The sequence below is a fragment of the Bubalus bubalis genome, chromosome 20, assembly GCF_019923935.1.
Source record: "Bubalus bubalis isolate 160015118507 breed Murrah chromosome 20, NDDB_SH_1, whole genome shotgun sequence".
NCBI lineage: Eukaryota > Metazoa > Chordata > Mammalia > Artiodactyla > Bovidae > Bubalus > Bubalus bubalis.
Genome location: NC_059176.1, coordinates 42,975,559 through 43,002,422, shown reverse-complemented (window position 1 = coordinate 43,002,422; position 26,864 = coordinate 42,975,559). Strand labels below are relative to the sequence as shown.

General features: G+C 43.2%; 1 protein-coding gene across 1 annotated transcript in view; it reads right to left on the bottom strand.

The window, feature by feature from the left end:
- TMC3 (transmembrane channel like 3) overlaps nucleotides 1-25,145 on the bottom strand; it is a 54,225-nt gene extending 29,080 nt beyond the window's left edge. The window contains exons 1-9 of the mRNA XM_006075388.4: nucleotides 24,914-25,145; nucleotides 22,877-23,023; nucleotides 16,905-16,980; nucleotides 13,686-13,767; nucleotides 6,810-6,916; nucleotides 5,611-5,709; nucleotides 5,366-5,508; nucleotides 2,065-2,212; nucleotides 1,318-1,361 (exon numbers count right to left, since the gene is read on the bottom strand). Of these exons, the coding sequence (XP_006075450.3) occupies nucleotides 1,318-1,361; nucleotides 2,065-2,212; nucleotides 5,366-5,508; nucleotides 5,611-5,709; nucleotides 6,810-6,916; nucleotides 13,686-13,767; nucleotides 16,905-16,980; nucleotides 22,877-23,023; nucleotides 24,914-25,002 (935 nt within the window). The 5' untranslated portion in view covers nucleotides 25,003-25,145. The remainder of the gene's footprint in view (nucleotides 1-1,317; nucleotides 1,362-2,064; nucleotides 2,213-5,365; nucleotides 5,509-5,610; nucleotides 5,710-6,809; nucleotides 6,917-13,685; nucleotides 13,768-16,904; nucleotides 16,981-22,876; nucleotides 23,024-24,913) is intronic.
- Nucleotides 25,146-26,864: the final 1,719 nt, after the last annotated feature.

Sequence of the window (26,864 nt, the reverse complement as noted above, 5' to 3'; positions counted from 1 at the left end):
TTTGTGTGTGGGAGAGAAATGAGAACTGGACTTTCTGCTGATCTGTTTGCTTGTAATAATGAATCACTGAATGAGACATTTTTGAACGGGAATGTGTTCAGGATGGCTGCAGCTTTCACATTTGAGGGAACATCAAAATCACCTGTGAGGTTTACTCTGCGAGACATGCTAAGAATGTGGAGTCTTGGGTCTCACTCTCAGAGATGTTAATTCTGTCAGTCAAGGTGGACATTGGAGGGATCTGCATTTGCAGCACCTTGCAGGTAATCCTCATGTGGGTGGTGCGCTCTGCCCCCTGAGAACACAGATGGAGTCCCATCCTTTCATTTCATAGCTGAGGAAGCAGCAGCCCCAAAGAGTCAAGGGCATTTCAGGGTCATAGAAATTAATGACAGAGAGAGAGCCAGAATCCATTTTCCGACACCCTATCGAGAGTCCATCCTCCCATAACAACTGCTTCCTCTCAGGGGCTGGTGTTTCCTCAACTCCCCAGGTCTCCAGCATCCCCTGGACAGGCTTTCTGCATTGCAGGAACTAACCATGAGCTTAAACCACCAGTGAGGATGGACCTAGAGACTGCCATTCAAAGTGAGGTAAGTCAGAGAAAAACAAACACAGCACAATTAGCACTTATATGTGCAATTTAGAAAAATGGCAGAGATGACTTATTTGCAAAGCAGAAAGAGGACTGATGTAGAGAACAAATGCATAGACCCCAAGCGGGTAGGATGAATTGGAAGGTTGGGATCAACATATAAACACTGCTCTGTATACCAGTCAATCCTAAAGGAAATCAACCCTGAATATTCATTGGAAGGACTGATGCTGAACCTAAAGCTCCAATACTTTCTACACCTGGTTCAAAGAGCCAAATCATTGCAGAGACACTGATGCTGGGAAAGATCAAGGGCAGAAGGAGAAGAGGACAACAGAGGATAAGATGGTTAGATGGGATCACCAACTCAATGGACATGAATTTGAACAAACTCCAGAAGATAGTGAAGGACAGGGGAGCCTGGTGTGCTACAGACCATTGGGTCGCAAAGAGTCAGACATGACTGAGCAACTAGACACTCAACAGGGAACTACATCCCGCATGCCGCAACTAAGACCTGTCACAGCCAAACAAATAAATAGTAAATATTCTTAAAGAGAGAAAAATTATAGGCTTCCCACCTACCACATTATGAGATGGATAGCTTTTAAGAAAAAAGAACTGCCTGATGTTGTATGAAAATGAGATAGACTCTGGTGATTTGGGCACCAAATTAAAACAGCTTATCAATGACTCTAGTATGGGGAGTTTGTCATACATACAGGTTTTTGCTTTTCTTCTTTTCCTGTTCTTCCAGTATAGCCTCCTTTAAAGAAAGACACATACAGTATTGAAAGCTTAGTATTATCATTAATCATAAATTTTTACAAATAGTTTATGAGAGAAATGACTTATCCAGTATTTTTAATCATAAATTCAATGCCTAGATTTCATTCTATAAGACTCTATTGATATCAGCATTTTGTATAATAATAGATTTAAAAAGGCAACTGGAGAATGGAAATAAGAAATGGAGAAGTAAATTATTGAGATCATCAAAATGATCTAAATCATTTTTTTCTCAGAAGCGGGCACCATTTAGCCGTAATGTAGTTGTTCAGGAGCTCTGTCTCTGAATGCTTTTTACTGTGTTATCTTCTAAGTCAACACTAAGAGCTTGTATCTCCCACATAGATGTATTTATTCATTTACAAGTTAAATACATGCAACATGGTAGTAATCCATTATGCAAATTAACACAGATACACACATGGAAATTTTAGAAGGATGAAATTTTTAAAAAAAGTTCCAGTGTTTTCCTCCTGTACACCATCGGATTGTCTGGGACATGTTGTGGGGGGTGGAAACACATCATGTCACGTGACGTTGGAGACTGTGGCTGCCTTGGTCTGAGCACCGTGGGAACAGGACCATGCTGACCCCCAGCAGAAGGCCAGCGGCTCTTGCTGTAAAGGCTGCGGTCTGCAGAGCCCTGACTCCTGGCAGCCTGGACAGGCTTCCTAACTCACCCTGATGCTGTTCACGATGGCTGCGGTTTTGCTCTCGGCCGCCTCTGGGTTTCCAATGAGGTAATCCCAAGCGCAGAACACCCGCCAGCAGAATGTGTAGTTTTCATTGGAAGCGCTGGCGAGGCTCATGCGGGAGTTCTTAGCCATCCTGTACAAGAGGACCAGAGAAAACCATAATTCAAAAAAGACACATGCACCCAAATGTTCACTGCAGCACCATTCACAATAGCCAGCACATGGAAGCAACCTAAATGTCCACCAACAGAGGAATAGATGAATATGTGGTGTGTATAAAAATGGAGTATTAGTCAACTATAAAAAGAATAATAATGCCATTTGCAGTAACATGGATGCAACTAGAGATCCTCATACTAAGTGAAGTAGGTCAGATAAAGACAAATATCATGTGATATCACTCATGTATGGAATCTTAAAAAACAAAAGTCTACAAATGAACTTACCTACAAAACCAAAGCAGAGTTAAGATGTATAACATAAACTTATGGTTACTGGAGGTGGGATAAGGGTGTGGTGGGATAAACTGGAACATTGGGATTGACACATGCATATTGCTATATATAAAACAGATAATTAATAAAGATCTGCTGCATACCACAGGGAATGCTACTCAATACTCTGTAATGGCCTATGTTCTAAGAGTGAACATATGTATATGTAAGCTTCCCCCAGGTGGCGCTAGTGGTAAAGAATCCACTTGCCAGTGCGGGAAATGCAAGAGATGTGGGTTCAATCTCTGGGTCAGAAAGATCCCTTGGAGTACGAAGTGGCAACCCACTCCAGTATTCTTACCTGGAGAATTCCATGGACAGAGGAGCCGGGTGGGGTACAGTCTATAGGGTCACAGAGAGTCAGACAGGACTGAGCGACTGAGCACATTAGCACACATATATAGGTGTAACTGACTCACTTTGCTGTACACCTTAAACTTACACAATATTGAAAAGTCAACTAAACACTAATTAAAATTTTAATTAATTAAAATTTTAACAAAAAGACCAGAGAGGGTCATGCAAGAACAGTGCTGGGAGCAGGCTCAGCCACTGGGGGCTGCTGCGAGTCCATGCGGAGCAAGGAGCCCCATCTATGTCTGGACAGGCAGAGCCCTGGCTGGGTTCAGCCCCGCTTGTGGCTTGTGTCCTCAACCATCTGCTTCGAACAGTGTGAAAACAGCGCATTCTTGGGTGAGTCCATTGCATAAGCTCTCTCATCACTGGTGGTCAGGAGGTCCCTGTAAGTGTGTGCACCCACTGCACGTGTGCAGCTGTGACTGTGAAACAAAATTCTTTACTTTGAACTAAATCAGTTCTCCTTGGAGCCCCTGCCCGACGAAGCAACTACCCCACCAAGTGGGAGCCTGTCAGATACCTCTTATACAGGACTTTGCATTAGATATAAGGCAGGAGTCGCGATTCTGTCCTCAGGAGAATGTCCTCCTGTTCTTCAGGCCACCGATCCCCAACTCCTGGGCCATGCGCCAGTACTGGTCCGTGGGCTGTTAGGAACCGGGCCGCACAGGGCAGCAAACGAAACTTCATCTGTACTTCAGCAGCTCCCCATCTCTCTCTCATTAGCCCCAGATGGGACCGTCTAGTTACAGGAAAACAAGCTCAGGGCTCCTAGAGTGTGCATTATGGCCAGGTATATAATTATTTCATATCACAATGTAATAATAATAGAAATAAAATGCACAATAAAAGTAATGCACTTGAATTATCCCCAAACCACCCCCTACCCTGTCCATGGAAAAATGGTCTTCTGTGAAAATGGTCCCCAGGGCCAAAAAAGCCCGCTGCTTTAGAGCTTCTCTCCTCTTAGAAGCTTTTCCCTTTCTGTCTATCCATGTTTCCTGCTCCAGAGTTGACAGCAATTTGTCTCTTAAACTCTAACATCCAGAAAAGGGTTCATGTTGTAGGTGGGGTCTTGAGGCCTCCCAGAGGCTAAGCTGGAAAGCTTCCTGTGAACTTTCAGCCCTCAAGTCACTCTGCATCTCCCTGTATGTGAGTATGCATGCTCAGTCACTCAGTTGTGTCTGACTCTCTGCAGCCCCACGGACTATAGCCCACTAGGTTCCTCTGTCCATGGAATTTATCCAGGCAAGAATATTGGACTGGGCTTCCATTTCCTTCTCCAGCGGATCTTCCCAACCCAGAGATGGAACACACGTCTCCTACTTCTTTTGCACTGGCAGGCAGATTCTTTACCATTAGCACCACCTGCTGTTTTTTCTGTTTTATAAGAATTTAATTATAACCATAATTATAAACATAACCTTACATATCAATAAACATATTTCAACAATATTCATCAATAAACATATTTCAACAATATTCTTATTGGCTGATTTTCATCATGTTCCTGTTTTTCTTTAACTTTTTATTTCTTATTGGGGTTTTGGACTGCATGGAGATCAAACCAGTCAATCCTAAAGGAAATCAGTCCTGAATATTCACTGGAAAGACTGATGCTAAAGCTAAAACTCCAATACTTTGGCCACCTGATGCAAAGAACTGACTCATCGGAAAAGACCCTGATGCTGGGAAAGATTGAGGGCAGGAGAAGAAGGGGACGACAGAGGATGAGATGCTTGGATGGCATCACTGACTCGATGGATATGAGTTTGAGCAAGCTCCGGGAGTTGGTGATGGACGGGGAAGCCTGGTGTGGTGCAGTCCTTGGAGTTGAAAAGAGTTGGACATTAACTGAACTGATAGCAGATTAACAATGCTGTGATAGTTTCAGGTGCAGAGTGAAGGGACTCAATCATACATATACATGTCCCCATTTTTGTGTGAACTCTTAAGGTCCTCAAGTCACTGCATCTCCCTAGATTTTGTCTGCTTGATGATAATGATGATGATGACTGTTTTATCTTTTTTTATCCTAATCCCTTCTACCTGAACTTTGCTATGATGACACACGGGGCAGTGTGATGAAGACAAGCTGGTGTGTACATAAGATCGGAGCTTCCCTGGTGGCACTAGTGGTAAAGAATCCGCATGCCAATGCAGGAGGCACAGGTTTAATCCTTGGACTGAAAGATCCCCTGCAGGAGGGAATGGCAATCCCCTCCATTCATGCCTGGAAAATTACAGGGACAGAGTAACCTGATGGGCTATAAGTCATACAGTTGTTGCAGAGTCAGATAGGACTGAGCAAGGACGCCAGGCCTAATCTGTAATGTGGGCAGATGTATGCCCTGACTTTGCAGGGTTAGTGACAAGAGGAAATGAGTTCATCCACAGCATTTTGGCATGGATTTTGAGGAACTGAACGGACATACTTTTTTAAGAGGATGATGAAGCTGTAAGCAAACACTGCCATCCCCACCAGGAAATAGGCCAAGGGCAGCCGGTAGCCAGCTCTCCCGATCCGTCTCTCCCTGCCGTAGTAGCCATAGAAGAGGACCGAGTACTGGAGGTAACCCTGCAGAGAGAGCACTCGGTGTCATTTCTGACTCCCAGGTTCCAGAACATTCACAACTCCCTCCCACCTCGAGACAAGAACGTGGCTGGGCCTGATCCTCACCCCCAGAGACCAAACGGTGTCCAGATCTTGGGCAGATGCAATATGCTCCTTGGGGATGGTCTTGCTGGCTGTGCTTCCAAACGGTTGGCCTGCAATGAGCTGGTGACAGAGGAAAGGCGATCACACAGTCCTCTGGAAGAAAAGGGGCCACTGATCTCCATGCACCTGTGAGGATGCTGCACCTACAAGACTCTTAGGAAGTGGATTCATCACAAGTGGCCAGACTTTCATTTGCCTGATTGGGGCCAGTCTGAGTGTACTCTCTAGTCTGGACATGGCTTCTAAGGGAGGATATTTGAAGCCACTGGGTTTCTATAATGGCATAGGAAATGGTCCCATTTGCTTTGCAAAGATAAAGTTTAGTTGAGAAATAGATTTTATTTTAACACAATGTCTGCACACTGGCCCATAAGCCAAATCCAGCCTAACACTTCCTTTTGTGTGGCCCAAGAGCTAAGGAAGGCTTGAGTGGTGGCGGTTTAGTGGCTAAGTCATATCCAATTCTTTGTGACCCCACCATGGTCTATAGACCCCCCCCAAGCTCCTCTGCCTGTGGGATTTCCCAGGCAAGAATGCTGGAGTAGGTTGCCATTTTCTTCTCTGGAGGATCTTCCCAACCCAGAGATCAACCCCACATCTACTGCTTGACAGTTGGATTCTTTACCACTGAACCACCTGGGGAGACCATTGCACATTTTTAAATGGTTGGAAAGAATCCAAAATTGCTTCCCAGGTGGCTCAGATGGTAAAGAATCTGTCTGCTATGCAGGAGACCTGGGTTCAATCCCTGGGTCGGTAAGATCTCCTGGAGAAGGGAATGGCTACCCACTCCAGTATTCTTACCTGGAGAATCCCATGGACAGAGGAGTCTGGGGGCTACAATCCATGGGGTCGCAAAGAGTCAGACATGACTGAGTGACTCAGCACTCATAAATTAAATTTTATCAGAACGCAGCCACAGTTACTAGTGACCTAGGGCTTATCAGTCACGTTTGTATGATGTAGCAGATTTAAGAAGCCCACAAAGACTGAAATATTTACTATCTGGCCCTTTACTGAAAAAAGGTCACCAAGCCCTTTTTGAACACACAGATTATCCTTCCCACGAGGATAATGAGTGTGCCTGTCTTATGCAACAGCTCTAAACATCTCTTCTTTATAACAAACAGCACTTTAAACTCTCCTGATATAGTTCTTACCTCTGGAAGAACAATAAAAGCACCTGTCATAATCGTGAGCACAATATTGATCCCAAATAACCATCTCAAGAATATGAAATAAGAGGCAACACCAGATCCAAAATGACCTAAAGAAGGACAAGGTAAGGAGCACAGTTTAAAGAAAATCCTCCCAGTGTCAGAAGTTCTCTGTAAAGCAACACTTATTTTTTTTTCTTACATCAGCAGGACATTGACTAAGAATGCAATAATGTCCCTATCAGGGTGTTGACCCATGATGATCATTCAGAAGCATTAATACATTCCTTTATATCTACCAGTTACACACATACATCCTTAATCCCTAATGTCACACTTTCCTTCATGTCATATGGATCTAAAATGCTTTTTATCAGATTTACATTTCACCTACGTTCAGAAATATCAGCCTCTTTTGAGGATTTAAAAGATTTCTTTTTCATTTTGCATAGTTTGGAAAATTCCAAGGATATTGTAAGGATTCTTTTGTTTTAATTTCAAAAGAAATAACAGTGTGTTAGATGTTAACATTAGGGGAAAGTGGTGAAAGGGGTTATAAGAATTCTCCTTGCCACTTTTCCATACATCTAAACTTATTCTAAAATAAAAAGGACATTTAAAAACAAATTTCTGGGACTTCCCTGATGGTCTAGTGGCTAAGACTCCCTGCTTCCACTGCAGGTGGCCCAGTGGAAGGTGGCAGGTGGCAGGTGGACCACTCCCTGGTCCTGGAACTGAGGTTCCCACATGCCCCACAGTGTGGCCGAAAAATGACTAAAAACAAATTTCTACTGAGAAAACAAAGGGCCTTAGAGGAAGTTGGATGGGGATATAGGTGACACTTCTGATGACTTTCTGGAGCAGGTGGACTTGTATCATACTTTGGAAAAGTAGCATCTTGAAATTTTATTTCAAATATAGCTTATGTTTCATAATAAGTAGTAAAGCACAAAGAAAGCCAAAAAAAGTCACCTACTCCAAGGCTACTAAATTAAAATCACTACTAGAATTACTTTCTAGTAAATTTTTAGTGGAACCATCCATTGTCATCCTATATGTGTATTTTTGGTATAAAATCCAGGGTTAACAATCTATTATGAATATTTTCTCATACAAAATATTTCCCTATAAAATGAATTTTATTGTTCCATAATTTATTTAACTTAAACTCCACTCCCTGACTCTTTGGAAGTTTCTAACTTTTCACTAGGTAGAGTATTTGCTAGCATAAATGATTCTGCAGACAGTTTCTAAGGTCAGATTTCCTAGAATCAGAGCCTGAGAAGTCCTGGGTGTTTTTTGGAAGGAATGATGTTAAAGCTGAAACTCCAGTACTTGGGCCACCTCATGCGAAGAGCTGACTCATTGGAAAAGACTCTGATGTTGGGAGGGATTGGGGGCAGGAGGAGAAGAGGACGACAGAGGATGAGATGGTTGGATGGCATCACCAACTTGATGGATGTGAGTTTGAGTGAACTCCAGGAGTTGGTGATGAACAGGGAGGCCTGGCGTGCTGCAATTCATGGGGTCTCAAAGAGTCAGAAATGACTGAGCGACTGAACTGAACTGAACTGAACTGAACATGATTTATATCCCAAAGAAAGGGAATGCCAAAGAATGTTCAAACTAACACACAATTTCACTCATCTCACATGCTAGCAAAGTAATGCTCAAAATTCTCCAAGCCAGGCTTCAACAGTACATGAACTGTGAACTTCCAGATGTTCAAGCTGGATTTAGAAAAGGCGGAGGAACCAAAGATCAAATTGCCAACATCTGTTGGAAAATCGAAAAAGCAAGAGAGTTCCAGAAAAACATCTACTTCTGCTTTATTGACTATACCAAAGCCTTTGACTGTGTGGATTACAACAAACTGTGGAAAATTCTTAAAGAGAAGGAAATACCAGACCACCTGACCTGACTCCTGAGAAACCTGTATGCAGGTCAGGAAGCAACAGTTAAAATTGGACATAAAACAACAGATTGGCTCCAAATCGGGGAAGGAGTACGTCAAGGCTGTATATTTTCACCCTGCTTATTTAACTTAGATGCAGAGTATATCATGTGAAGTGCTGGGCTGGACGAAGCACAAGCTGGAGTCAAGATAACCGGAAAAATATCAATAACCTCAGATATGCAGATGACACCACCCTTATGGCAGAAAGAGAAGAACTAAAGAGACTCTTGATGAAAGTGAAAGAGGGTGAAAAGTTAGCTTAAAACTCAACATTCAAAAAAAAAAAAAAAAAACCTCAACATTCAGAAAACTAAGATATGGCATCTGGTTCCATCACTTCATGGCAAATAGATGGGGAAGCAGTGAGAGTTTTTTTGTTTTTTTTTTTTGTTTTTTTTTTTTTGACTCCAAAATCACTGCAGTGACTGCTGCCATTAAATTAAAAGACGCTTGCTCCTTGGAAGACAAGCTATGACCAACCTAGACAGAATATTAAAAAGCAGAGATATTACTTTACCAAAAAAGGTCCATCTAGTCAAAGCTATGGTTTTTCCAGTAGTCATGTATGGATGTGAGAGTTGAACTATAAAGAAAGCTGAGCGCTGAAGTGTTGATGTTTTGAACTGTGGTATTGGAGAAGGCTCTAGAGAGTCCCTCAGACTGCAAAGAGATCCAACCAGTCCATCCTAAAGGAAAGCAGTCCTGAATATTCATTGTAAAGACTGATGCTAAAGCTGAAACTCCAATACTTTGGCCACCTGATGGGAAGAACTGACTCACTGGAAAAGACCCTGATGCTGGGAAAGATTGAAGGCAGAAGGAGAAGGGGACGACAGAGGATGAGATAGTGGGATGGCATCACTGACTTGATGGACATGAGTTTGAGCAAGCTCTAGGAGTTGGTGATGGACAGGGAAGCATGGCATGCTGTAGTCCATGGGGTGGCAAAGAGTTGGACATGACTGATCCACTGAACTGAACTGAACACAATATATTGAAGAAGCAATCTCAAGAGAAAGTGGGTCAGAGGAGGTCAGGGGAAAGAGCTGAGCAAAAATGTGGTCTCAACTTGAACCTGGCTTAGCCTAATCCCATGGGGAGCTCTGGAGGGCAAGTTGCATCATAGTGTTGGTTCCACTTTGAACTTGAATACCCCTTAGTCATCACCTGTAGGCTCTCCAGTGGGGCTGGGGGAGCAGGTGATGTCTGCCCAACATCTGGAACAATGTGGGCCAAGACTAATCCTCGAGAGAAGGGAGCAGCCAGAAGTCATAGCAGCCAGTGCTCAGAACGGCTGAAAAAGGGTGGACCAGACAAGTAAAGGGATCTGGGAAGGGAATCAAGTGTGTTTGATTTTGTTGTGGCTGCTGTTTTCTCTGGTTGTTAGGGAATAGAAGGGTTCTATCAAACAGTATAAACATTTTGAAGATGTTTGGTTCAAATTACCACTTTCCCCTAGAAATAGCATCCCAATTGACATTTCTACCACTGGTATGAAAGGGATTAATATCACTTAAATGTTAAAAATGCTTTTCCCCTCCTCAATTTGTCATCTAACTTTTACCTCTATTTTTTATGTACATAAAATTTTTTATGTGTAGTTAAATATAACAGTACGTTCCTGGGTGATTCCTTCTTTACTTTCAGAATTTGACAGGCTTCCATTCTCACATCACAGTACTTGTATTTCTTTTTATTCCCTCATGGTTTCCTATTTAAATCAAATCCCTTATGATTATACAGTGGAAGTGACAAATAGATCCAAGGGATTAGATCTGATAGACAAAGTGCCTGAAGAACTATGGATGGAGGTTTGTGACACTGTACAGGAGGCAGTAATGAAGACCATACCCAAGAAAAAGAAATGCAAAAAGGCAAAATGGTTGTCTGAGGAGGCCTTACAAATAGCTGTGAAAAGAAGAGAAGTGAAAGGCAAAGGAGAAAAGGAAAAATATATGCATTTGAATGCAGAGTTCCAAAGAATAGCAAGAAGATATAAGAAAGTCTTCCTCAGTGATCAATGCAAAGAAATAGAGGAAAACAATAGAATGGGAAAGACTGGAGATCTCTTCAAGAAAATTAGAGATACCAAGGGAACATTTCATGCAAAGATAGGCACAATAAAGGACAGAAATGGCAAGGACCTAACAGAAGCAGAAGATATTAGGAAGAAGAGGTGGCAAGAATACACAGAAGAACTGTACAAAAAAATATCTTCATGACCCAGATAAGCATGATGGTGTGATCACTCACCTAGAGCCAGACATCCTGGAATGCAAAGTCAAGTGGGCCTTAGGAAACATTACTATGAACAAAGCTAGTGGAGGTGATGGAATTGCAGTTGAGCTATTTCAAATCCTGAAAGATGATGCTGTGAAAGTGCTGCACTCAATATGCCAGCAAATTTGGAAAACTCAGCAGTGGCCACAGGACTGGAAAAGGTCAGTTTTCATTCCAATCCCAAGGAAAAGCAATGCCAAAGAATGTTCAGACTACTGAAGAACTGCACTCATCTCACATGCTAGCAAAGTAATGCTCAAAATTCTCCAACCCTTCAACAGTACATGAACCATGAACTTCCAGATGTTCAAGCTGGATTTAGAAAAGGTAGAGGAACCAGAAATCAAATTGCCAACATTCATTGCATCAGCAAAAGGGCAAGAGAGTTCTAGAAAATCACCTACTTCTGCTTTACTGATTATGCCAAAGCCTTTGACTGTGTGGATCACAATAAACTGTGGAAAATTCTTCAAGAGATGGGAATACCAGATCACCTGACCTGACTCCTGAGAAATCTGTATGCAGGTCAAGAAGAAACAGTTAGAACTGGACATGGAAAAACAGACTAGTTCCAAATAGGGAAAGGAGTAAGTCAAGCCTGCATATTGTCACCCTGCTTATTTAACTTATATGCTATGTACATTAGGAGTACATCATGAGAAATGCTGGGCTGGATGAAGCACAAGCTGCAATCAAGACTACCAGGAGAAATATCAATAATCTTAGATATGCAGATGACACCACCCTTATGACAGAAAGAGAAGAACTAAAGAGCCTCCTGATGAAAGTGAAAGAGGAGAGTGAAAAAGTTGGCTTCAAACTCAACATTCAGAAAACTAAGATGATGGCATCGGTCCCATCACTTCATGGCAAATAGATGGGGAAACAATAAACAGTGAGAGATTTTATTTTCCTGGGCTCCAAAATCACTGCAGATGGTGATTGCAGCCATGAAATTAAAAGACACTTGCTCCTTGGAAGAAAAGCTATGACCAACCTAGACAGCATATTAAAAAGTAGAAATATTACTTTACTGACAAAGGTCCATCTAGTCAAAACTATGGTTTTTCCAGTGGCCATGTATGGATGTGAGAGTTGGACTATAAAGAAAGTGAGGTGCCGAAGAATTGATGCTTTTGAACTGTGGTGTTGGAGAAGACTCTTGAGAGTCCCTTGGACTACAAGGAGATCCAACCAGTCCATCCTAAAGGAGATCAGTCCTGAGTGTTCATTGGAAGGACTGATGCTGAAACTCCAATATTTTGGCCACCTGATGTGAAAAACTGACTCATTGGAAAAGACCCTGATGCTGGGAAAGATTGAAGGCAGGAGGAGAAGGGGATGACATAGGATGAGATGTTTGGATGGCATCACCAACTTGATGGACATGAGTTTGAGTAAGCTCCAGCAGTTGGTGATGGACAGGGAAGCCTGGCATGCTGCAGTCCATGGGGTGGCAAAGCGTCAAACACTACTGAGCATCTGAACTGACCTAATTGAGCTTTAAAGTAAAAGATCTAGGTTATTCTTTAAAACAGCTGAATCAACTGTTCCAGCATCCATATGGCTCTATGCTACATGTTTCAATTCCTGTAGTTTTTATAATGTATTTTATTTAACTTTTTGGTTATACAAGTTCATTTGAGTTTTTCCTTTTAAAAAAGTTTTCAATTAGTTGTTTTTTCCATATGAGTAATACACAAAAACACACTGTATTATAATTTTATTGAAACTGCATTAAAACTTATGAATTGATATTGAGAAAATCAACACCTCCCAAATATTAAATCACTCTATGTCTCTTCACAAAACGCTTTAAATATCTCATGATTAAATTTTAGTTTCTTTATTTCAGACTTCAGGTTATATTTATTCCTGTGTGTTGCATTTGTGTGTCTGTACTGTGTGTGTTTTCACTCTTTTAAACATTTATTTATTTCATCTGTGCTGTGTAGCATTTGGGTTCTTAGTTCCCCAAGCAGGGATCAAACCCATGACCCCTGTGTTGGGAGTGTTAAATTCTTAACCACAGAACCACCAGAGAAGTCCCCCTGTGTGTGTGTTTTCAAATGTTACTATGATTGATTTAATTGGGGGGGTATATTTTTCTAAATGAGTACGGTCACCTCCGGAGAAGGCAATGGCACCCCACTCCAGTACTTTTGCCTGGAAAATCCCATGGACGGGGGAGCCTGGTGGGCTGCAGTCCATGGGGTCGCTAGAGTCGGACACGACTGAAGCGACTTAGCAGCAGCAGCAGCAGCACAGTCACCTCTCTCAAAATGCTAATCTTTGCATTTTGTTTTGTATCAAAATGTATTGCCCATGTTATCCTTTTATTCATCTCACAGTTTCCCCCCTCTATTGTTTCTGGGTTTATATTGTGTCTAAGGCATGAACTGACAGAGAACTGACAGAGCCCCAGCGGAATGTGGGGCTGTTTTTATCCTGGGAGGTGGCAGAGACAAACACTATGTCTCCCACCTCCATAGACCCCTGGGCAGCCTCAGTCAGCACTGTGTGTACAAGGGCCCTGACTGCCCAGTGTAGGAACCAGTTCGCCGCAGACCCATCTCAGACCTCACTGCTGGCTGCCCACCAGCACCACCTCCCACTCCACTCCTCCAAGAGCCAGCACTTACTTTCGATTTTCTTTATCCTCATTTCCCAGGGGATGAAGATGACCACGAAGTTACAAGCCAGACGAGCAAACTTCCGCCACAGCTAGAGAGAAGGGAGCAGGATTAGAGGACTTGACATTCATGAGGGTGGCAGTGGTTGTGTGGAGCCCAGGTCCTACATGGGGCTGAGGCTCCCAGCGGGCATGCTCGGTCGCTCAGCCGTGTCCAACTTTTCAAGCTGGTGATCTGTAGCCACCAGGATCTTCTGTCCTGGTTTGGGACAACCAAACCAGGGATTCTCTAGGCAAGAATACTGGAGTGGGTTGCCATTCCCTTTTCCAGGGGATCATCCCGGCCCAGGAATCAAACCCAGGTCTCTTTCATTGCAGGCAGACTCTGTACCATCTGAGCCACCAGGGAAGCCTTTTAAGAGCAAAGTGAACACAAAATTAAGCAAAACCAAGGAAGAAATGGGTCCTAATTTCAGGCCTGGGTTATTGAGATTTGGTAAGGCTTCTAAGATCATTAGGAACAGATGTGTACTAACAACATGTATTATAGCTTATGAACAATCTGTCCATCCAGAGTGTGTACTGACCACCTACATTGTGTTTCCAGTACCTCGGATACAAATCATGAGCAAGACATGTGAGTTATCAGCTGGTGTGGAGTTTGCATCCAGGTAGAAGGGAGGAAACAACAAAGAATTCAACTTATTAGAACTGGGGGATAGCTTTTTGAAACAAAGGGTCAAGGAAGGTCTATCTGGGGAGGTCATACATGAGCTGAGATGTGAATGAAAATTAATCAATAGTTCAAAAAATAATTAGTCCTTAGAGGAGCTACCTAGAAAGGGAGAATAGCCAGGAGAAGCCTGTGGGTTAGCATGAGCTGGGCATTTTACAGGAAAGAATAAGAAGAAAGGAATGAGATGAGGTCAAAAAGGTAGGAAATGGCTGATCTGGTGGGTCAGAAGAAGGAGTCTGGATTTAATTCTGAATGCAATGTATATACAATGTACATTAATGTATGTAAGATGGAATATCACTCAGCCATTAAAAGGAACAAAATTGGGTCATTTGGAGAGATGTGGATGGACCTAAAGTCTGTCATATAGAGTGAAGTAAGTCAGGAAGAAAGTACATCAAGGCTGTATTTTGTCACCCTGCTTATTTAACTTATATGCAGAGTACATCAAGAGAAATGCTGGGCTGGAAGAAGCACAAGCTGCAATCAAGATTACTGGGAGAAATATCAATAACCTCAGATATGCAGATGACACCAGCCTTATGGAAGAAAGCAAAGAACTAAAGAGCCTCTTGATGAAAGTGAAAGAGGAGAGTGAAAAAGTTGGCTTCAAACTCAACATTCAGAAAACGAAGATCATGGCATCTGGTCCCATCACTTCATGGCAAATAGATGGGGAAACAGTGGAAACGGTGTCAGACTTTATTTTGGGGGCTCCAAAATCACTGCAGATGGTGACCAAAGCCATGAAATTAAAAGACGCTTACTCCTTGGAAGAAAAGCTATGACCAACCTAGACAGCATATTAAAAAGCAAAGACGTTACTTTGCCAACAAATGTCTGTCTACTCAAGGCTATGGTTTTTCCAGTGGTCATGTATGGATGTGAGAGTTGTAGTATAAAGAAAGCTGAGTACCAAAGAATTGATGCTTTTGAACTGCGGTGTTGGAGAAGACTCTTGAGAGTCCCTTGGACTGCAAGGAGATCCAACCAGTCAATCCTAAAGGAAATCAGTTCTGAATATTCATTGGAAGGACTGATGTTGAAGCTGAAACTCCAATACTTTGGTCACCTGATGTGAAGAACTGATTCATTGGAAAAGACCCTGATGCTGGGAAAGATTGAAGGCAGGAGGAGAAGGGGAGGACAGAGGATGAAATGGTTGGATGGCATCACCGACTTAATGGACATGAGTTTGAGCAAGCTCTGGGAGTTGGTGATGGACAGGGAAGCCTGGCGCGCTGCAGTCCATGGGGTTGCAAAGAGTCAGACACAACTAAGCAACTGAACTGAAGTCAGAAAGAGAAAAGCAAATATCATATACTAATGCATATGTATGGAATCTAGAAAAATGGTACAGATGAACCTATTTCCCAGGCAGAAATATAGACATACTTGTAGAGAAGGGACATGTGGACATGGCAGGGGGAGATGGGTGGGACAAACTGGGAGACTGGGATTGATATATATATATATTACCATGCATAAACTAGGTAGCTAGTGAGAAGACGTTGTATAGCACAGGGGGTTCAACCTGGTGCTCTGTGATGACCCAAGAGGAGGGATGAGGGTGGGTGGGAGGGGATATATGTATACATATATAGTTGATTCACTTTGTTGTACAGCAGAAATTAACACAACATTGTAAAGCAATTATATTCCAATAAAAAAGACACAATCATTGATCACTATCATATGAGATATAAGAACGAATAAAGTCAACCCTGAAAAAAAAGGGGGTAGAGAAATGATGTTATGAATGAGGAGGGGAAGAACCAAAGTGTCAGAATGAAAAAATCTGCTGTCTTCATAGTGGATGGTAAATGCTTTTGGAAAACAATTGATTAATATATATCAGGAACTAAAAAACATGGGTCATCCTTTTTTCTACAGAGGTCATAGTTTTGACATGTAGCCTAGAAAAAAGACTTTTAAAAGACTGGAAAAGCCATCTGTACAAAGACAATCTTTGCAGGTCTGTTAACACTAATGAAGAATTAGAAGCTATTTAAATATCACCAGCAGGCAAGTAACTAATTAAATTAACATACATCTTCCTGATGGAATTACAGAGTCATAGAAAACAATAAGCATAAAAACATGGTGAAAAAATAAAATAGCAACATGGAGAAAAATCCTTGTTACGGTGTTAAGTGAAAAAAAGAAAGCAAGACAAAAATATTTGTATACTATAATTATTCTGGGGCTTCCCTGGTGGCTCAGATGGTAAAGAATGATCATTCTCTCAAGGGAAGATTTCCTTTTTCTGATGAGTTGGGCTTCCTCCGGGAAGCATAATTTGTTAAGTGATGTCATTGGGACTTCAAATGCAAGTTTTGGGAAACTCGGACCTTCGAGCTCACCATATTGTTCAACAACTATTAATGAGGGACGTTTATAACCCATGTAGTACAGCAAGTGCAAGGTTAATTACAACTGCCTGGGCTAGAGGACCAGAGGAAGAGTGGGCACCTGAGTGTGTATGCTCTTTACCTCTGCACCGGCCGCTTGGTAGCCTCGAGTCCTGGTCAACCGCCCTTCAAACTTCAGCACAATATCCTTTGCTCGCCTGAGAAAGGAAAAAAAAACACAGTGGTGAGCCCAAGTTGCCTGGTAATCTCGGCAACACATGTGAATGTGCAGTAGGAATAGATAGCCAAACAGTGGAGAAGAGATGCGCTTATGCAAATCTTACATTTTCTAACTTTTGATAACCAATTGTTGTTCAGTCTCCAAGTCGTGTCTGACTCTTCAGACCCCTGCAGCATGCCAGGCTCCCCTGTACTCCACTATCTCCCGGCTGCTGCTGCTGCCGCTGCTAAGTCACTTCAGTCGTGTCCGACTCTGTGCGACCCCAGAGACGGCAGCCCACCAGGCTTCCCTGTCCCTGGGATTCTCCAGGCAAGAACACTGGAGTGGGTTGCCATTTCCTTCTCCAATGCATGAAAGTGAAAAGTGAAAGTGAAGTCGCTCAGTCGTGTCCGACTCTAGCGACCCCACGGACTGCAGCCTACCAGGCTTCTCCATCCATGGGATTTTCCAGGCAAGAGTACTGGAGTGGGGTGCCATTGCCTTCTCCAAGAGTTCGCTCAAATTCAGGTCCATTGAGTCGGTGATGCCATCCAACCATCTCATCCTCTGCCACCCCCTTTCCCTCCTGCCCTCAATCTTTCCAGTTAATCCTAGATCAAACCAGTCAATCCTAAAAGAAATAAACCTGAATATTCATTGGAAGGACTGAAGCTGAAGCTGAAGCTCCAATACTTTGGCCACCTGGTGAGAAGAGCTGACTCACTGGAAAAGACCCTGTTGCTGGGGAAGACTGAAGGCAAAAGGAGAAGAGGGTGGCAGAGGATAAGATGGTTAGATGGCATCGCCAATTCAATGGACATAAATCTGAGCAAACTCTGGGAGATAGTGGAGGACAGAAGAGCCTGGTGTGCTGCAGTCCATGAGTCACGTCAAACGTGACTTAGCGACTGAACACCAACAACAGATGGGGCCTATATCAGTGAAAATAATAATTCATTTCATTTCATTCATTAATCATAAAATTTTAGGTCAATTTTTTTCTTTTCTGATTGGGATATAGGTGCTTTATGATGTTGTGTTAGTTTCTGCTGTTCAATGACGTGAATCAGCTGTATGCATACATATATCTCTTCCCTCTTATACCTCCCTCCCCACCCCATTCGACCCCTCTAGGTCATCACAGAGCACCCAGCTGAGCTCTGTGTTACAACAGTGGAGCTTCCCACTAGATATCTTTTTACACATGCTAGTGTATATGCTGCTGCTGCTAAGTCACTACAGTTGTGTCTGACTCTGTGCAACCCCATAGACAGAAGCCCACCATACTCCCCCGTCCCTGGGATTCTCCAGGCAAGAACACTGGAGTGGGGTGCCATTGCCTCCTCCGGGTAGTGTATATATGTCAATGCTATTTTCCCAATTCATTCATTACATTTTCCATGCAAGCGACTTTCTGCACACCTGTTTGGGTCAAGTACAGTGGAACACAGAGGTGCATAAAATACAGCTGTTCCCCGGGAGTAGCCCACTAGCTAATAAGGATGACAGAGAACTGAAGCAATCATGGGAGAGGGTGGGTGTGTAAGGACTGAGTAGGGGGCCAAAACAGCAGCGAGCCAGGCTGGGACCTGGGACCCTTTCCTGTAGTGTGTGCACCTGGACACACCTCCCAGGCAACAAAATACAAAGAAACTAAAAAGCACTAAAAATAACTGCCTGCATGCACAGTTGGGGCAAATTATGGACAATAAGATACAAAGAGACCAAAACCCAAACTGTCACTTCTGAAGAGTCAGGAACAAAAGCAGGGTACTGTGCATGCCCCCTGCACACAGCACCACCTCAGGGTGGGCAGACCACCTAAACCACCCCTCCGGCCTGACCCCTGAACACACCCTACCTTCACTGCATGTAAGGAACAAACTTGTACCCCCCAGCTTCACTGAGCTGGCAAACAAGGGAACCTGTTATCTGTTCTTGTTCCCACCTGCTGCAGCAGGGACCCCAATAAAGCCTCGTCTGAATTTCTTGTCTGGCCTCTAGTTAATTTCTATTGATTAAGGAGGCCAACAGCCAGTTGTGGATGTGACTGGTGATGGAAGCAAGGTCCAATGCTGTAAAGAACAGTATTACATAGGAACCTGGAATCTTAGGTCCATGAATGAAGCAAATTGGAAGTGATCAAACAGGAGATGGCAAGAATGAACGTCAACATTTTAGGAATCAGTGAACTAAAATGGACTGGAATGGATGAATTTAGCTCAGATGACCATTATATCTACTACTGTGGGCAAGAATCCATTAGAAGAAATGCAGTAGCCATCATAGTCAACAAAAGGGTCCAAAATGCAGTACTTGGATGCAATCTCAAGACTGACAGAATGATCTCTGTTTGTTTCTAAGGCAAACCATTCAGTATCACGTTAATCCACGTCTATGCCCTGACCAGTAATGCTGAAGAAGCTGAAGTTGAACGGTTCTATGAAGACCTACAAGACCTTTTAGAACTAACACCCAAAAAAGATGTCCTTTTCATTATAGGGGACTGGAATGCAAATGTAGGAAGTCAAGAAACACCTGGAGTAACAGGCAAATTTGGCTTTGGAGTACAGAATGAAGCAGGGCAAAGGTTAATAGAGTTTTGCCAAGAGAACACACTGGTCATAGCAAACACCCTCGTCTAACAACACAAGAGAAGACTCTACACATGGACATCACCAGATGGCCAACACCAAAATCAGATTGATTATATTTTTTGCAGCCAAACATGAACAAGCTCTATACAGTCAGCAAAAACAAGACCGGGAGCTGACTGTGCCTCAGATCATGAACTCTTTATTACCAAATTCAGGCTTAAATTGAAGAAAGTAGGGAAAACCACTAGACCATTCAGATATGACCTAAATCAAATCCTTCGCGATTAGGCAGTGGAAGTAAGAAATAGATTTAAGGGATTCGATTTGATAGAGTGTCTGATGAACTATGGACGAACATTCATGACATTGTACCGGAGACAGGGATCAAGACCATCCCCAAGAAAAGGAAATGCAGAAAAGCAAATGGCTGTCTGAGGAGGCCTTACAAATAGCTCTGAAAAGAAGAGAAGTGAAAAGCAAAGGAGAAAAGGAAAGATATATGCATCTGAATGCAGAGTTCCAAAGAATAGCAAGGAGAGATAATAAAGTCTTCCTCAGTGATCAGTGCAAAGAAATAGAGGGAAACGATAGAACGGGAAAGACTAGAGATCTCTTCAAGAAAATTAGAGATACCAAGGGAACATGTCATGCAAAGACGGGCACAATAAAGGACAGAAATGGTATGGATCTAACAGAAGCAGAAGATATTAAGAAGAGGTGGCAAGAATACACAGAACAACTGTACAAAAAAGATCTTCACGACCCAGATAATCATGATGGTATGATCACTCACCTAGAGCCAGACATCCTGGAATGTGAAGTCAAGTGGGCCTTAGAAAGCATCACTATTAACAAAGCTAGTGGAGGTGATGGAATTCCAGTTGAGCTATTTCAAATCCTAAAAGATGATGCTGTGAAAGTGCTGCACTCAATATGCCAGCAAATTTGGAAAACTCAGCAGTGGCCACAGGACTGGAAAAGATCAGTTTTCATTCCAACCCCAAAGAAAAGCAGTGCCAAAAATGTTCAAACTATCCCACAATTGCACTCATCTCACACGCTAGTAAAGTAATGCTCAAAATTCTCCAAGCCAGGCTTCAGCAATCCATGAACCGTGAACTTCCTGATGTTAAGCTGGTTTTAGAAAAGGCAGAGGAACCAGAGATCAAATTGCCAACATCCGCTGGATCATTGAAAAAGCAAGAGAGTTCCATAAAAACATCAATTTCTGCTTTATTGACTATGCCAAAGCTTTTGACAGTGTGGATCACAATAAACTGTAGAAAATGCTGAAAGAGATGGGAATACCAGACCACCTGACCTGCCTCTTGAGATATCTGTATGCAGATCAGGAAGCAACAGTTAGAACTGGACATGAAACAACAGACTAGTTACAAATAGGAAAAGGAGTACATCAAGGCTGTATATTGTCACCCTGCTTATTTAACTTATATGCAGAGTACATCATGAGAAACACTGGGCTGGATGAAGCACAAGTTGGAATCAAGATTGCCAGGAGAAACATCAATAACCTCAGATATGCAGATGACACCACCCTGATGGCAGAAAGAGAAGAAGAACTAAAGAGCCTCTTGATGAAAGTGAAAGAGGAGAGTGAAAAAGTTGGCTTCAAACTCAACATTCAGAAAACTAAGATCATGGCATCCAGTCCCATGACTTCATGGTAAATAGATGGGGAAAGAGTGGAAACAGTGGCAGACTTAGTTTTGGGGGCTCGAAAATCACTGCAGATGGTGACTGCAGCCATGAAATTAAAAGACACTTGCTCCTTGGAAGGAAAGTTATGACCAACCTAGATAGCATATTAAAAAGCAGAGACATTACTTTGCCAACAAAGGTCCATCTAGTCAAGGCTATGGTTTTTCCAGTAGTCATGTATGGATGTGAGAGTTGGACTATAAAGAAATCTGAGTGCCAAAGAATTGATGCTTTTTGAACTGTGGTGTTGGAAAAGACTCTTAGAGTCCCTTGGACTGCAAGGAGATCCAACCAGTCCATCCTAAAGGAGATCAGTCCTGAGTGTTCATTGGAAGGACTGATGTTGAAACTGAAACTCCAATATTTTGGCCACCTGATGTGAAGAGCTGACTCATTTGAAAAGACCCTGATGCTGGGATATATTGAAGGCAGGAGGAGAAGGGGATGACATAGGATGAGATGGTTGGATGGCATCACCAACTCAATGGACATGAGTTTGGGTAAACTCTGGGAGTTGGTGATGGACAGGGAGGCCTGGCGTGCTATGGTCCATGGAGTTACAAAGAGTTGGACACAACTGAGCAACTGAACTGAACTGAAGGATGCCAAGAACCCTGGTCAGTAACAGCAGTGGGGACAGTTCCTAACCCAGGCCCTGTCACAGACCAGCCTCTCTACAGGTAACATATACATGCTCTGTCCTCCCAGATAGGTGGCTGTAGGTCCAGACCCAAGGCTGAAGTTCCCTGCTTTCTCTGCCTCAGCAACACTCCCTTGAGCCTGGAGCAGTCAGGGTCTACTGCTTTCTCTGCCTTCCACAGACCTGGTGAGTCTCCGCAGGTCCAATTACTGGAGCAATGCTCCAGTAGTTTCTCAAGGTGACTGGGAGGAGACAGATGACAGGGAGGAGACAGGTGACAGGGGATGACAAATGCAGGTCTTGAAGGGCAAGCTGTTCTCCGAGAGATTGATGGCTGGCCTGTGCCTCCCTGGTATCGGCGTATCAGAGCCCTGGCTACACTTACGGAGGAAGGCCTGGTTCATTCCTTGAATCCTGACCGAAAAGTTATCATTTGCTTTGCTCTCCCTGCAGGTTAAAAAAGACTTACCCTCTTACAGTTCAGATAATCATTAATCATCAGAGTTTCTGTATGCTTTTCAAAATTCTGATAGAATACATGGCTTAAGATTTTTTTTTTTTGACGTGGACCATTTTTTAAAAACTTTATTAATATGTTGCAATATTGCTTCTGTTTGGGGGGTTTTTTTTGGCCCCGAGGCAGTGGGATCTTCACTCCTTGACCAGGGAAGGAACCCACAGCCTCTGCATTAGAAGGCTAAGTCCCAACCACTGGACCACCAGTCAAGTCCCTACATGACTCTTTGTGTTTTTTTGAAATAGAGTTGATTTCTGGAGAAGGCCTTGGCAACCCTCTCCAGTATTCTTGCCTGGAGAATCCCATGGACAGAGGAGCCTAGCAGGCTACAGTCCTTGAGGTCACAAAGAGTCAAACAGGGCTGAAGCAGATTAGCACACACGCACTTGCAATAACCACCTGGTGCTGTCGGGGCCCTTACCTCAGCGCCCTCAACTTCTGCCCCATGGTCCAGGGTCGACAGCGAATGTTTGCCATGAGATCTTTCTGGAACTGTATGTTCTGAAAGATTTGTTCTGGATCATGGCTGTCCCCGGTTTCATCCGCAGTAAAGCTGTCCTCCAAGTTGCTGAAAGGATCAGGGCATTAAGGAGGAAATCGGATTAGTAGAATTACTTCCCGCCAAGATTTTGCCCTGGGTAAGTTCAGCCTCTTGCTCTCTGGGGGTCATCTGTATGAAGCTGGTGTGTGTGGAAGAAGAGGAGAGGGATCTGGGGTGTTGGAGAGAGAATCCAGTAGTGTTAGCAGCCACTGGAACACATTCACTGGGTTCTATGACTTTGATGGGTCAGTGAAAAACAAAAGCTTCGAAGGACAAAAGATGCTATCAGAAGCTGTTGTAAAAGGAACCAAGAAAGTACTTATGTAGGATTCCTGAAGAGCAGCATCTTTGGTGGCAAAGCAATTTCTTTTACAGGCTAACTGAAATAATCAGCTTAATTTTAAAGAATGGACTCCTCCTGCCCCCTAATTCTGGATGTAAAATAAATAAAAACCAAACTATCTCATCTAGAGAGCCCCCCCAGGCCTCACTCCTGCTTGGATTCATTTGAAATCTGAGATAAGGATGGGAAACAGGCAGCCGTTTCTACGAACAAATTAGCTAAACAAATTTACACAGGCAAATATTTCAGGATATTAGTTACTCTCTAAGGAGAACAACTTTCCAAAGTGTAGCAACATTTATTCCCAGTGAAAACGAATACACTAATTCTAATGCAAATTTTTTTCTGTAATGTTACATATTTTTTATCTTTTGGAATATAATTGCTTTACAATGTTGTGTTAGTTTTGTAACTGGGAAAGGTTAATTTTGAATTTATGTTGGAACTGCTTCTGTGACTTTAACCCTTTTTTTGTTATTAAACATACATAATGGCCTGCCTGAGCCGCCCACCTGTGAAAGACTGCAAGGAAGTAAAACTAACACATCCCCCTGCCTGAGGCTTGCCATTCTAGAGGATATTTGTAAGGATTGAAGTCGTTTTACTTTTGTTTCCTCACTTCCCCCCATCTCTGATCAAGGAAAGGACCTGGCAACCAAGTCGTAACTAGATGGTTATTTTGAGGCACTAGCCTGCCATCTTCTCCGACAGCCGGCTCCTCAGTTAAAATCTGTTCCTTGCCTCAACCCCTCCTCTCTCAGATTCACTGGGCTGGCGTTTGGCAAGCAGAGTCAGCTTGGACTCCGTAACAGTTTCTGCTCTACAATGAAGTGAATCAGCTTAAAGTATAACATATATCTTCTCCCCCTTGGACCGTGCCCCGTGCCCCCCACCCCAGCCCGCCCATCCTTGTAGATCATCACAGAGCACCTGAGCTGAGCTTCCTGTGCTTAATCCAAAGGGACACATGTACCTAAAGCAACTTTTCAGGAGGGGATAAAGAGTATTGTGCTATGGTTATTTCTTTAAGGAAGCTCTTAAAGGTAAGGGGAAATAATTCCTTTGTTTTTTCTAATTCAGATTGTTTTTACTTACTCCAAGGAGAATTTTCTCCAGCTTCTCTGAATTTATGGAGGTTTTAATATACCTTTGTAAATGTTTAACAAATTCAAGTAACACTCCCCCACTTCTAACTAGTCTATATTCCAACAGAAACCTCATTTATTATGACAGATGTATCGTCTGTTACTCTCAATACATCAAGCTCTCTCTTGATAAAAGAGAAGAGAAAACAGATAAAGCACGACTGTGGGTTTGGCCAGCAATAAAGGCAGGTTGGGGTGTAAGATTTTTGATGCTGATCAGAAGCAGGTAGACACTACCCTCTGTGCACATGGTTGAGGCTGTCTTCCTTGACGGAAAAAGACCTGGATAAAGGAGTTTCTGAGCTTATTCTGAAGGAGAACCCAGGAAGATGGGCACTTGGTCCTCTGGAGAGATGCAAGCAAGGGGGACCCAGGCTTTTCCTCCTCACACCTGCCTTCACTGCACAGTGGATGGGCGGGACGGCTCACCTGAGCAGCAGGGACTCCTGATAGAAGTAGTGCTGGTTGGCGTTTCTCCGGATGCTTCTAAAACGCTGGGATGCCTTCGGTGGTTTCATGAGAGCCAGCTCGCTGCCAGGGATCAGGAGAGGTGGGCAGGGCGCTGAGAAGCAGGCAAGCAGGAGTCTGCTGTGCGAGTTGCTCTGCCCTCCAGTTCTCAGGAGCAGGACTGTGCGTCTGCAGTGATGCTATGAGCAGAGAAGCCAGGAAGCCACTCATGCATATGCATGTTAAGGTGGCTGTAGCAGCAGAGATTGGCTGGAGTTAAGACAGCCAAAGGCAAGAGGCTTGACCAGGTGATCTAGGACCACTTGGTGCTGCCCAAACAATCACGTGGGTGACCCCTTGTGCCAGGAAGGGCTCTGCTGTTTGCAAAGCACTTTATATCTGTTACCATGACTGGTGTTCAGAAAATATTTAGGGAGGATGCAAGGCATAGCTTGTTTGTTTAGTTTTTTAATTATCAAGAAAAAAGTTTAGAGACAGTAAGAATCTTGTTGTGTCCATGTAATAGGGAAGAATAAATCTGACTCCGTATTACATCATTTCTTTTATTTTAACCTTTGTATTCTATTGTGTTAAGAATGTCGCCTATAGCTTGAAATACACAGGAGAGCCCGTTCTCAAGGCTCTGACCTTTAAGGGTGTAACACTTTTCCATTCCTATAGAGACGAAAAGTTGCAGAACAGAGAACAGTTTCTCCTGTTGGAGATCTATAGAATACTTGATCTATCTGGGAACAAAGGACTCCTACACCAAGACTTTGCAATAATCAACCACGCCTCCTCCCTTGTGTGCAGGGTCGCTTCAGGCACCTGCGAGTCTTTGTGACCCCTTGGATGGTAGCCTGCCAGGCTTCTCTGTCTATGGGATTCTCCAGAAAGAATACTGGAATGGGTTGCCATGCCCTCCTCCAGGGGATCTTGCCCCCAGAGATTGAACCCCCAGAGAACACTTCTCATAAGAGAAGTGCCTCTTATGTCTCCTGCATTGACAGGCGGTTTCTTTACCACTAGCTCTATTTTACCACTCTTTACCACTACCACTATTCTCAGCTTAATTTTTCTGTTTTGAAAAGAATCAAACCTACAGAAATGTTGATAGAACAATACAAAGCATACAAGTACTGTATACTCATAACCTAGACCCACCAATTGCTAACATTTTGTCACATTTGCTTGATTTTTATCTATACATTTCCCCCCTACACCATTTAAAAGTAACTAGAGGGGACTTCCCTGGTGGTCCAGTGGTTAAGACTCCATGGTTCCAATGCAGGGAATGCAGGTTTGATCCCAGGTCGGGGAATTAGATCCCACATGCCATGCGGTGCAGTCAAAAAAAACTATCCAAAAAGTGGGCTTCCCAGGTGGTGCTAGTGGTAGAGACCCTGCCTACCACTGCAGGAGACATGAGAGATGCAGGTTCCATCCTTGGGTCGGGAAAATCCCCTGAAGAAGGAAATAGCGACCCACTCCAGTATTCTTGCCTGGAGAATCCCATGGACAGAGCGGCCTGGTGGGCTACAGCCCATACTGTCGCACAGAGTCAGACATGACTGAAGTGACTTAGCACAAATGCACATCAAGAAAGTTAACTTAGAGAGGGTAAGAAACTTGTCCCTGTTCGTGTAATAGGGAAGAATAAATCTAACTCCATATTAGATTTGTTTCTTTCAAACAAGATGAATTCTTTAACTTTTGAATTCATCTATAAGTCCAGGACTTTCCAATAGTTTCACCACATAAACCTCCATTAAAAAAAAAAAATTGACACAAGAAATTATTTGCTTGCAGTAAGGTTGGTTGAACTGAACTAGAAAAGGCCCTTTCTGTTGAAGGCTCTGCCTTGTCAGTACACTAGAGACACCACAAAGAGGTGAGTCATGGAATGGGCCAAGCACTAGACAACCGGGCAGAA